This window comes from Cygnus atratus, chromosome 3, assembly GCF_013377495.2.
Source record: "Cygnus atratus isolate AKBS03 ecotype Queensland, Australia chromosome 3, CAtr_DNAZoo_HiC_assembly, whole genome shotgun sequence".
Classification (NCBI taxonomy): Eukaryota; Metazoa; Chordata; class Aves; order Anseriformes; family Anatidae; genus Cygnus; species Cygnus atratus.
The window spans coordinates 24,028,312-24,042,253 of record NC_066364.1 but is presented as its reverse complement, the minus strand read 5'-3'; the positions used below and the strand labels follow the sequence as shown (position 1 = coordinate 24,042,253).

General features: G+C 33.8%; 1 protein-coding gene across 1 annotated transcript in view; it reads left to right on the top strand.

Annotated features, from left to right (window-relative positions):
• Positions 1–13,942, top strand: part of CSMD1 (CUB and Sushi multiple domains 1) — a 1,150,797-nt gene that overhangs the window by 214,668 nt on the left and 922,187 nt on the right. The window contains exon 2 of the mRNA XM_035542943.1: positions 7,078–7,294. Coding sequence (XP_035398836.1) covers positions 7,078–7,294 — 217 coding nt within the window. The remainder of the gene's footprint in view (positions 1–7,077; positions 7,295–13,942) is intronic.

The window sequence follows — 13,942 nt, the reverse complement described above, 5'->3', positions numbered from 1 at the left end:
AAGCAAAGAGGATAGACTGAGTAGCTGCTGATCATTTCTTTTCAATTTTGGAATATAACAATGCTGGACAATAAGTAAGCAATGATAATTTTTTTCAATCTGCACATTTTCAGGTTGCAGCAACTTAGCTCATGGGCTTTATTCAGGAAAAAATAAAGTCTACCTAAAATTCAAACAAGATACTCAAATTATTTTTCACTATGATTTCAAAACAAGTTGAGACAAGATTGGACCATGAATTAGTATCAGCAATAATTTAATTCTGTGGTAACTTGTTGTAGTTTAAGAGGAAATATTTTTTACTCTACATATGTATAACACATCTTAGCACTATATAAGGAACACGTTTTTCCATTCTTATTAAAATATTTGCAAATATTAAAATATTTACTGTTACTGTCATGAGCTTTGCTACTCAAAGTCATTTAAATTTTCTCTAATACTTATTAGGATACCAAAGTTACTCTAAGTATGCAAGTGCATGAGTTAGAGGAGTCGTAAGTTCAAACATGAGGTGCTCTGGGCATGGGAGAGATGTGGATTTGAATTTTCTGTGCAGGAGAGAGAATTTAAAATATGTGAGGGCTTTAGCCATCAAGTCTTACAATTAAGGTTTCACAAATAAGGATAAAAGAGGTAAAAGATAATAATCTTTTAAGAGATAAGATAAGAGATAAGAATAAGAGATAAAAGATGGTCTCAGGGATTCATCTTGCTATATATTCCAAGAAAGTGATTAATGTTGTTTTGTCCAAATTGCCAGAGGGAGCTAATCCTAAAACAAGCTAGGTGAAGGCACATGTGTCAGCTAGATCCTCATAAGATTTAGGGGCTACTGGGCCTGCTGAAGGCTTGCCTGGAAACACAAAATTAGTATCTGAGATCATTGCAGACCTACATAGTAAAACTAAAAATTATTCATCTTTTGAACACAGCTGGAACAAGTACCTGCAAGAGAGCACTGCTAGGCCAGCAGAATTCAGAATACGAAAGGACTTAAGGAAGATTTTGATATAGCAATAAATACTTGTTTTTTAATTTCCGTGCCTGGACTGTTCTTTGTGGAAAATTCTTCAATGCATCTGTTTGAAGTTGAAATTGGTAGAATAGGTTATGGATCAGACAAAATAAATAATAATAAGTCACAAGAACCATGTGTTATCCAGAGTTTAAAAGACAATCATGGGATAGAATTGCTGTACTGATAATGTAATCTTCAGCTTCAATTCACCTGAGATTCCCCTATTTAAACGGAGTCCTATGGAGTTAAGGAATAGCAAACTGAAAAAGATGAAACTTGCGTTGGTAGACTGTATTGAAGAAGAAAATCAATTCACACATGGTTAAATATGATATATTGAAGAAGAATCAAGACTTTATTTCTAAAAATATATGCTTTTCAAGCATATTGGACGTATCAGGTCACGTCAGCTTGAATGCAGATAAACCTAATCAGAATTACCAAAAGACATCAAGATAAGACCCCTAGTAAAGACCGTAAATGAAATAAATGAGGTAGTGCACAAGAAAGCTGTTACATTGCTAAAAGCTTGACTAAATGTTGTGCCTTAGCGGTAGGAGAAAATAGCCAGTTTTCACAAGAGAGGGACACCAAAGAGACATGTGCTGGCATCTGTGTTCAGCAGACTCATAAATGATTTGCAAAAGGGAGTAAGTAATGAAATGACCATGATGATACAAAATTATGAGTTAATGAAGATGAGGATCAATTGTGAAGAATTACAAAAAGGGCCTTATGTCACCAAGTAAAGAGGTGTTGAAGCAGTTGATGAAATTCAGAGTAGGTGAATGTCATGTGAAGCATATAGTCATAAAGAGTAGGAAATATAGAGGAGAAAAAATCCTAATTTTCCAAGTAAAATGCTAGGCTCTAGCCTCCCTGTAATTCTTGAGGAAAGGAATCTTGTGTGTAATATACAGTCCTATAAAAATGCTTACCTTAGAAAAAGAACATATCAGATTAGTAGGAAAATAGAAAATGGAATAAAAATATCGTTATGGAAATGGTTTGTCTGTGTTTTCAATACTACGAGAATTTCTGGTCTCCCTGTCTCATGAAGGGTGTAATAAAGATGGAAAAGGTTCAGGGAAAGGTGATAAAATGGCTGTAGTACAAAGCACAGCTAAATAAAGTAGAACTTTTTAATGTGGAAAAAGAAAAAAAAAAGGATCTGTCAAAGGTCAATAACATGGTAAGTGGCATAGAAAGCATCAATAAGAGTCAACCATATACTCTCTTTTCACACAAGTGCTAGTGGGGCATCAAATGAATCTAACAGAGTAGCTACTGAAGAAGCATAAAGAAGGGTTTTTCATGTTTTAGAATTCCTTGTACAATACATTAAAGATCGTAGAAGTTAACGTGGAGGATTACTGGACAAGATTGTGGAAAAGAAATCTACCAAGGACTGTTAAACACAAAGGCGAGGCTACTGAAATATGTTCCTCTTCTGGGATGTGTTCATCCCTGAAATGCAGATCTTGAAGGTGAGGAGAGTTCTTCCTAGGAACTTCCTTTGGTTTGCTGTTGGAGAAAAACTACTGAGCTAAATAAGCCTATGATCTGGTCTAGCACAACTGTTTTTGTTTTCTTTTTACACTTGTTTATAATACTGTTAATCATATTAGGATCTAGCTTTAATCAATGGGGAAGAAAGGCTCTTTTTGAAAGTTCTTAGAATTAGTGAGAAAGTTTTTTTAAGAATTTCAGATATCAAAATCTTCTCTTGGCCTCAATAATGGTCGCTGCATTCTTCTGTACCTGCAGAATGAGAACCCTACTCATAACAGTCACAAGAATAAATGTGACTTCATTTTCATTACTGTGACTGTTCAAAATATCTTAGAGTCTTATTTATGACTTTATTATAACTAGTTATGGTGTGTTTTATATTTTGTTTGTTCAAAATAGGTGTATCTTGAAAAATTGCTTTCTCTACAAATGTGTGTAGATATGTATATGTATGCATATAAATATACACCTGTAATAAGTGTGTCAGTCTTCCACAGAATACATGATGTACTGTAAGAAAAGAAGTGGCTTTCTTTTTGTTTATTCATTGTAGAAATATTTTGCAATAGGCCTCACCACTTGAAAATGAATCTGTACTTCTGTAGATCTAATTAGATCTAATTAGATCTGTAGATCTAATTATCTAATTAGATACTAGTAAAAGGAGATGTGATAAATATAATTATGATAAATGTAAAGGTCCAGGAAAATAAAAGACCAATTTTTAGAAGATATTTAGAATGTTTGCATTTTGTGAGATTTGTTCTAAGTCTTATGGCAAAGCAATATTAAATTGTACTAGTGATTCTACCACTATTTACGTTCAGCACTTAAGGCAAAATTGCAATATTTTAAGTTTTCCTCATGTACTTTAACTTACGGGTAACAACTGAGAAAGGTTGTGCCTGAACAGGTGCAAATAGTCCTGCTAAGAACCTTTGTAAGGTAACATTTAGGTTGAAATCAATGTTAATAAATTTCAACTACAAGCTGAGAGCTTTAGTTTTCTTATATTACCCTTTTCATATCATAAAGTTAAAATAGCTGTCCTGAAATATCTTCTTACAGACAACATATGACAGAAAATTAATGCTAATAGCATAGTTTGCATTCATATAAACAACAATTTGGTGTCATACTAATAAAATCTTGGCAGCCTAATACACCCTTAATATTAAAGTAATTCAGTGTATTGATAATCTCCTCAGTCAATGACTGCACATCTTGTGAAAAATGGCAACATATTTTTTTAAGCTGTGTTTTTGACACAGTGACCAGAACTAAAGTGAGTTGCATGGGTAGATTCTTTTTAGGGTGTATTCAGGAATATTCAGCCTACATTTTCTTTTGTGCTTATGCTCAGCCCAGCAGAACTGTTTAAACTCTGCTAATACTAATATTCTTTTAAGATTTTCTTGTCAGTATGCTCAGTTTCTTTAGTTGCTCTTTTTCGTTTTTTCTGAATTCCCTGGAATTTGTTGACACTTTCTGCTATTAAGGCACCCATAAGAAACAAAGTGTTTGTAATTAATCTCATCAGTGTCCTATTACTGGTCTGTGGTGTCTCTGCAGTCAGAAACTGCATTTTTGTGTGGTATTTCATTGCCAACTCACATCTAATTTGCTGCCACCTGTCACTCGTAAGTCTCTTCATTCCTGTTCTCCAAGTATATCCTCCTACTGAATCTCTCTTTTGGATTCTAAGTGATTTGATGTTGCATTTACTCCTCAGCAGAGGTGTAACATATGACAGTTCTAAAGGCTATAGACTTACATTTATTGACAAAATAGGTATTATACAGATAGCAGATCCTTTTTCCCCCAGTACCACTCTCTTAAAATGCTTCATGTTTAAACCAGGCAGGGACCTAAAAGGATGCCTGTTTTCTGGAACTGCACATCTCTTACAGTCTCTTTGACTGTTGTTCACTTCTGTTTTGTTTTTAATGAAAAATAAATATGTATGTATGTAATATATGTAATATATGTATATTTACATATGAACATGTAAAATTAAGAGCAAACCTAAATAACACTTCACAACAATCATTGTCTTTTATGGTTCTGTTTTGCCTTGTGCTTCTTGATTCCAAAGTGAATAGGCAGTATGTTTATGAATAGTTTCAAAGCTAGAGGGATATAGAGAGAGGAGAACAAAAGCAAATCGGAGGAAGAAAGGGCTCTGGGTGCTAAGAAATGATTAAGTTAAACACGGGTGAAATGTTGGCTTCCTCATTTATCATTAGTTTGTTTATTTTCTAGAGCATAATGCACAGTAACTTGAATCTGTAGTAAGTAGTAAAAAAAGACAAACAGCTTTTGGAATAAAACTAAAATGTGGAAGGTTTTCAGTATAACTATAGAATTCAAACTCCACTGATTCAGAATTCAAATTAATATATCCAGAGAGTACACTGCTCTTTCTCCATCCACTCTTCCTTCTCTAGTTCCTTTTCAGTAATGTAGGCAAAAGGGTTTTTTTTTGGTTTGATTGGTTTTGTTTGTTTGTTTGTTTTTTTCATCCTAAACAGGACCAAAATAACCATGGTGGTGGTAAAATGTGGGCTTATTAGAGTTGTTAAAATATGTTGAGGAATTGAACCTGGACAGATGAGTGGGGCTTCTGAGGAGCAGTGTGTGTGGAGCGTGCGATGGAGAGGAACAATCACTGATGGTTGAAAAAATTCTGCAAGTAGGCACTTCTGTAAGGAGGCAGCAGAACTCGGGCCATTTTGGGGGTGGAAAGACTCATTTGCTAACCTCAGCAATTTTTCTGTTTTACCTTAAGGCAACTGTAGTGTTTCCTTGGAGGCTGGGGAGGGGAATTCGTTAGTCTGGCCGGAAGGCCGAAATGTAGTTAACATCGTCTTACATTATTCATACACAAGCATTAGAGATTTCCACTCCTAAAAGTGGTTCTGTCTTTGATAAATTTTAGGCAAATTGCTAACTTGCAGTTGATAGCTCTCCTCTTTCAAATCAACTCTTTCACACCAGGGTGGTAGGAAAGAAGCATGGCTTATAGATACTTGATTTACACAAATGAATTTGTGGATGTTGGTGACATGAAGTAGCTCATTAGTGCAGTAGAGTGGTGGGCTGTCACTATAATATTCCTTTTTTATTTTCAGAAAATTATTTCTGTAGTAATTAAGTTATTTAAAATTGCTCCCTGACATTTGTATGACATTTCTGTTGTGGTTGTAGGAAGAGGAATACAATGCCAAGAATCTACAAGATGCTGACAAATTACAGTGAACCAAACATAACTGAAAGTTTCATGCAATGTTTTTGTAATACATTTGTTCTTCAGGAATGTTTAGTAATATCTTTTTTTTTTTTTTTTTTTTTTTTAATTAAAGCAATGTGAATTGATCAGTAGATACAATAGAGAAGATTTTTACTTTAAGATCTGCCAAATCCCTACAGCCTTTTTATCTATTCATTAGAGTTTTGTTAGGTTTGAATTTAGTAGAAAATGATTACCTATTAGTTCTTTAGTTTTAACAGCAAAACCCTTTTATTAAATCCATTTTATTAAGATTTGGAAACCTTCCACAAGCATTTGAAAGCACTGCTCTGAAAGATTCAGTCTCAGAGACCTACTACTGTGAAGTTAAAAATAAAATTGCAGCCTGAAATACTTTTCTGGTTTAGGTATAACAATAAATGCTTGGATTATACTTGTTCTGAAGTGCTTAAAATGCATGTAATAATCCAAGCATTACAGTGCACAGAATGTCCTTAAACTTTTCTCTCTTCAAATATTTCATTAATGCTTCTCTCCAGCTCAGAGCCAGTACAACTACTGTTTGTGGGATTAACAAAATCAAGTAGGAAATTAGCAAGAGTGTGCACTGTAAGTCAAGGTTTCTTGCTGAGGACTTCTTGTTAATGAGCTACCATACCCTCACAAGGTTTGTAGGATGTACAAACCAGACAGAAATACCTGCAGAGTAAATCCGTAGTGTTATTATTTTAGAATCTTTACAAAAATTAACACTTTCCTGATCACAATACACACAGCACTAAAGATGTTACACCACAGAAATTTGGCTGTTTTCTAAGTACAATATTACTGTTGTTTGCAACAGCATGTGTAATAAATGTGTCTACGTTTTGCTCTCAGTGTTGAAAGCATGTTTCAGAACAGAAGAAACTCTTATACTTTAGTATTTGTATAAAAACTTTGTAAATGGCATTCACCAAGAAAACTTTGAACACTCTCTAGCATTAAAACTGTCAAACTGTTGAATTTATGGCATCAAGATTAATACTTAAATTTCCAATTTGGATGAATGTCATACCTTGCTAATACTACATAACCTCTAATAATGATTCATTGCATGAAAAGATGGTAAATATCTCAGAAAATCCCACAAAGGGGTTTTGAATCCAGAGAGAAGAATGCTATAATTGTGATTTTACACTGTGTTTGTAAAAAATATTATAACATTAAGCTTCCATATAGTTGCTCATGTAAGAGTATGTACTGGGGGAGGGAAAAAACACTAAAATAAATATTTTTTTTTCTTCTTTTTCAGGTCAGAACTGTGGAGGTTTAGTACAGGGACCGAATGGTACTATAGAAAGCCCTGGATTTCCTCATGGTTATCCAAATTACGCCAACTGCACATGGATCATTATCACAGGAGAGCGTAATAGGATACAATTGTCATTTCATACTTTTGCCCTCGAAGAAGATTTTGATATATTGTCAATTTATGATGGACAACCACAGCAAGGCAATTTAAAAGTGAGGTAAAGTATTTTTTTTCTTTCTGCATTTGTTTCTCTTTTTTTTCTCTCTCTCATGAATGTATGTTCTGATGATATAACTATGTTGTGTTTCCATAGTTCTTCCACACCCAAAGAAAGAGCAATTCCCCAGAATCTCACAGCAAATAAGCAAATACCAGTTTCAGATCTTTATGGCCCTAGCTTTTTTATCATTATCATCAGGCTTAGTCCACAGTTCAGGATTGGTTTTATTAAAGGCACTGAGCACAGGAAAATTCTACATTGCAGCATCATATTTTTATTTTTCTGTCCCATGATGGAATCCAGATTTGGGCTAGGGATCTTCTCCTGAAGGCACTCATTCTTTGAAAGAGGTCCTATTGAGATCACAGTTTTCTTTAATACTGTGCCTATGCTGTTTGAATCAGAAGGTTCTGCTGCTGATGCTAGAAGTGTCCCAGGATGTCTCATTGAATGCGGCGTAGACAAAGTGGGAGGCAGTACAGAAATCTCTGATAAGCAGTCTCATTAGTGAGAGTTAGGCAACCTCAGGAAATACTTGCCAGATTAAATCCTTAAGGTGACTATTGCCTGCCTTGCAGATATTGAGGAGTTGAGCTGTAAATTTTTGATTTTGCCAAAACTGAAATTCCTTTGTGTCTACATGCAGCAGGGTAGGGATCCGTCTCTTCTCTCAAGCACCAAGTGGTAAGACAAGAGGAAATGGCCTTAAGTTGTGCCAGGGGAGGTTAGGTTGGATACTAGGAAAAATTTCTTTACTTTAAAGGTTGTGAAGCATTGGAACAGGCTGCCCAGGGAAGTAGGTGAGTCACCTGGAGGTCTTTGTGTAGATATAGAGCTTAGTCACATGGTTTAATGATGGACTTGGCAGTGCTATGTTAAAGGTTGGACTAGATGATCTTAGAGGTCTTTTCCAACCTGATTCTATGATACACTTGTTTATACATTTTTTAAACAATTAGGCACCTTTAAAGGTCAGAAGTGGTGGTGTCTTATGTGTCCTAGTACCACTGAGATTAGAAAGATGCTTTACTGATGCTTTTGATCTTGAAGCTTTTCAAGAACACAACTTCAAATTTTGTTGCATTAATTTTATTGGAGTATTATTTTGGGTTCCTTGACCCAAAACTACTGGATCTAGACAGCAGTGCTGAAAAGTCAGCATTGCTGACTGTGCTGCTCTGTATTTTTCTGTTCAGGCATGAGATTTATGAAGTACTGTAAAACATTGCTGTCAGTTCTGTTGTCTGATTGCTCTTTTACATGCTGCTGATTTATATTATACTGCTAAAACAAATGTGGGAACATCACCAATGTGTTCTGCGTTTTAGTGAGTATTATCATGTATTTCTGACAAAAACGATGTTCTGATTGATTGATTGTTGACTTAATTCAAAAAGTTTTGAAAATTGTGGAAGATAGTATTCAGCTACCAATTCTTTAGTTGTACAGTATGTGTTCTTTATTTACTGTTTATTTATTTGATTAGAACTTGTATCACCTTCATACAAGGAATATTTCCTTTTTTTTTGGTCAAATGCTTTTATTATGAATAGCTAACACACCTACTTGGTTTGCACTAATCTGTTGGTAGAAAATTGTTTAAAGGAAGACAACCAGATGTTCTGTGGATATGAAAGTAGAAGACAGAAATTCTTAAGTATGATCTTGATCCCACCGTAATTGTATTTGCCATGGATTTCAGTAAAACAACGATTTCATTTCCAGCTTCCAACAGTGAAGCCGATATTTGATTTACCCTTGCCTGTATTTGCCAGTTACTTTGCTTTATAAGTGGTGTTAAAAGGAAGGAAAAAAAAAAAAAAAAGAAAAAAAAGCATCTGTTGGCTTCATAGAACACGGGTTAAAAAAGCAGAATTTGAATGACAGGTTTCTACTGACATTACATACTTAAGTCACATACTCTGTGACTTAAATTTCCCTCAGCTTTGTTGCACAAAGCACATTCACAGGTGTACCCCTCCACAATTGCACATTTCAAGACAATTCACTGAACAGATATTGGAAAATTATAGTCTTGTTTTTTTAGCTGACAACATTCAAGTGCAAGAGAGCACCGTGGAACTTTTGCTTCAGCGTGTGCATATTATTATGGTTTTGTACAGATGAAAATACTCTGCTAGATTTTGGGTAATTATATTTCTTTAGCCATCATACAAAAAGTGGAGGTTTCCCTTAAAAATAGCTGTGTAGTTATATAGCTTTCACAAATTATAATCATTGCTTAGAATCATCACAGATTTTTTATTGCCTATTTTAGCTGCTAAAGCAAAATTGGATAAAACAAAATAGTAAATTCATCTAGGTTACTGTACTGCCTGAAGGACCTTTTTGCATGCACCAGGATATTTTCACTAAATATTGATTGTTTAAACCAAGAAAATAGAACCACATTTAAAATATGTTGAAATGATAAGGTGGAGGAATAAATTGTTTTAAGCTATTTGTGTGGAGGAAGAAAAGAGAAGTAGTTGTAAGATGTGTATGAACTTCATGTGTTATTGCATTATTAAAGTATATACTGATTTAAGGAGATTATACATAGTAGTGATCATAGGTTATATAAGATATGTTAGGAGGAAATAGAGAAATAAGATAGTAGTAGGTAGAATGATTTAAACAACACATAAGGCACTAAAAATGTTATTTTGCATCTTTCTACGTTCTAGATAAAACCCAACTAGCATGGTTATGATAATGCTTTGTAGGGTACTGTAATCAATTGTGTAAACAAATATGAAGTTAGGTAATTAATTTCACCATATGTTATTACCGAAACAGATGTCTCAGTCTTACATTATTGGAAAACAAACAAACAAATAAACAACATATAGTAAAATTTAAGTTGATGAAGAAAGACTTCAAAATACAACCAAATTCTAATTAAGCTGGAGAAAGATGGAAAACGTGTTCTTTGTTTGCATTTTAAATTGCAAAGGAGTTGCCATTTGTTATATGCAGTTAACCAGCAACAGGCAGAATTTGTGTGGATGAAACTCTTGTGGCATAGTAAGATACCGCACATTTATAGTCCTTTTGACTTGTTTCACTAAGAATTGCATTCAGCGATCCATTTTAGCTCACATACTATCAAGTGTTTTCCTTCTTGTACCTGCCAGGTACGATAGTAAAAAGTAGTATTTTTAGATAGAAATGAGACATGTATCTATGGGGCATGGGGAATAGGTACACAGTGCAGCTCTGAAGAGGCTCCACCTACATGTGGAAGTAAACAGACAATATTGACCTATTATACAGTGATACAGTGATAGATACAGTGAAGCAGTACAGGACTGGACAAAGAGAAGTGCCTATATCAGAACCTCTGCCGCTGAAGGGATGACATAGGGTGTGAGGGGACTGTAGCCCTGAATGGCAAATGCTGCAAACATGGTGAACAGTGATGTTACATGTGCAGTTACCTCATCTCAGATTATGGCCTGAGACCACTTTTTTTTTTTTTATTCTATTTAAAATACAGGTTAATAATGTAATCACTCTGTCAGTAAAAGTTAATTCTTTTAGAACCACACACCCAATTTGCTTTGTGATTTGTGAATCACACACCCTGTTAGTTACAGGAAATCTGTGGAGTATTCTCTGGAATCATCCTTTCCAATCGATCAATTCAATCTTTCAGGTAGTCCAGAAAAACTCTTAAAAATGAATTCCAATGATTTTTTTTTCTTACTCAGAAAAGCTGCTAATCAAATTATATACACTGATGGGAAAACACAAATGTACAGACATGAATATTTTGTTTCTGTATATTCACAGCTGTTAGTAATAGTAATTTTAGACGTACATGATATATATTCTTTGGAATAGGATTTTAAAATGTCTATTTGCCTTCATGATTGTTGGGGCCTTCTAAGCATTATTTATTTTTTTCTAGGTAATGATATATTAGATGCTGCTTCGTTTTGCTCACATTAGTTGAAATAAACACTTTTGTTTTAATGAAGCAGTACTGTAAAAGATGGAAATTGCTAAGGGAGCATGTAATAAAAGCTTACAAAAAAATCTGACAGGCATATATACAATGTATGCTAAATAGCAATATGTTCTTCCTGCTTTCTTGAGTCATTTAGAAATAATAGGAATTGAATATGAATTCTGAACATTATTCACTTTTTCCTGTCTCCTGCAAGCAGTAAACCATAAGTAAATTCTGGGTTTCATAAATCAAGCCTGGAGATAAAAAAAAAATCACGGGGGTCAAAGTTTGGGCTCCTGTTTATTATTGAACTTTTTTTTTTTTTTAATTTATCTTAATAAACCAAGATTTATCATGTATCCAACACATTTACTAAATCAAGGTGCTTTATTTGTTTATTTATTTATTTATTTGTTAAAGGGCTTCCATCTTCCTTCTCTCCAGGATCAAGGGAACAGTAAACAATGAAGGGTTTACTGACTGACTTTTCTACAGAACTGCTGACACTGCAGCAACTAGAGCTTTGTACAGTTTACCATTCTTTGTTTCTTTTTTTTTTTTGTCCTTCAAATTTCATGTTTTTTTTTTTCTCTATATTTCCTCTATATTTCTATTTCCTTCAAGTTGATTTCTTCACTGTTTATGTGTGTGAGAGAGAGAGAGAGATGGTGATTTTCTGAAGAAAACAGTATAGGAAAGAGCATGGTATCCATCTATCCACAGTATAGAGTGGATATGTCCAAGAACACAGCACAAAGTAACAGCAACTGAGTTAGCTGAGTTAGTTCACTTTGGTAAAACAAGAAAAAAACAAGATTATGTAATAATTTCAGCAGGATAGTATAGTATTTTGTGAATCTGTAGGAAAAGGAAAACTATTATTTTATGGTTACGGAAATTTCTTACTAAGTTCCTGCCAGTAAGGTGACTGTCAATGACTGTCCTTCCATTTTTTGTTTCATCAGATTTTGCTTGATTTTTTTTTTCAGGTTTTATAATATTAGGAAGAAGGCATCAGATATAGTAGAAAACTAAAATGTGATTTGTTTTTTTGTCATAGAATCATAGAATATCCTGAATTGGAAGGGACCCACAAGGGTCATCAAGTCCAGCTCCTGGCTCCATGCAGGACAACATAAAAATTAAACCATATGTCTAATAATTTAAATGACAACAGATACTTTCCCCCAACATCATGAAGTGGAAGGAAAGATAATTTATATGGGCAGTGCTGACAGGTTCAATCTCATATATGGCAATTTTTTTCACAGATGGATAAAAGGCAAAAATCCCATTCCACAAATTTTTATCTTCCCAATTCAAAATGTTAAGTCTATTAATTTTGTTGGCAAGCCTACATACTTTACAGATTTAATGAAAAAATTATTAAATACAAAGTCAAATAAGCAATTTGTTCACTAATGAACTACCAAGAATTAGAGACCACATTAATTACATGTGGCTGATACTAAAGGATGGTCAACTATAAAACAATATGATACTTTTTTTTTTCCCCAAACCATGGAGTATTGTTTTCTTTCCCATAAGAAAATCCATTTCACATTTAACGAACTACTGTTTATTGAGGAAGAAAAAGTATTCAGTTCATTTAACAAGTCAGAGCAATTCATGAATTTATACTGCAAAATTCTACATCAGATGCAGAAAATTCTTCATCATGCATTGCAATGTGATGTTTAATCATGTGTAATAATGTGTAATGTTTAAGTCAGTATTTTTTTCTTTAAAAAATGAATGGGATGCTCACCATAATGAAGATGTAGTTATGCTCAATTTTCTTGTCCTCTTTAGAGGCAGATATCTTTGACATCTTTTATTTATTTATTTCTTTTTATTTAAAACTGGTCATTGTACATATTCAGAGAATTTACAGGTGTTCCTTGTCTCTTTCATATTTCTAAAACTGGAGCTGTGTAAGTGACAGCAGTGATTTTGTGCATTTATTTATAAAGTTTCACCACAATATTAGTCGGAGGGGAAGAGCTGGGATGTAACTTTGTCAAATAATAATTTCTGTAGGTTTAGATACTTTAGCATGCAGATAATCTTATTGTTTTATGGCAATAATCAAACTTGATTTAAAGGGATAATAAAAATTTGGTATATAAACGCCTTTCTAATAACATAAAGAAATGTTACTTAGCATATTTAAAGGTACCTCATAGCCTACTGAGAAAAATAGGTTATTCTTTATGAATAGATTTTAGGTGTTTCACATGACAGCATTTTAAAGTAAATCTTTGATTTCAGATAAGAGGGACAAATTTGCCTCCCTTGTTATTTGTCATTGCATATGGATATATTACAAATAATTAGTTATTCATCTTGAAATAATCATATTTATGATCATACTAGGCCAAACAACTATAAATTCACTGATCTTATATTATTTAAAGTTGTTTTATGGAACAGAACACCTTGGGTATCCATTATCCAGTGTTTAAGCTACAAAATCACAAAAAAATTCAAGCTGCCACTGTGCATATGGATGTATATTTCTCTCTTGAAGAGCTCAGTTTGCATCTTCATTTTACGTGAAATCTCAGAATAAGGTTGAAGTATTACTTCAGTACTGGTCAACTATAAGAAATCTGTCTTCACTGGTATGTCTTACTGATGTGCACAGGGAACATACGTATTGGAGAATATTTTATGGAAAGTTGCTTTGG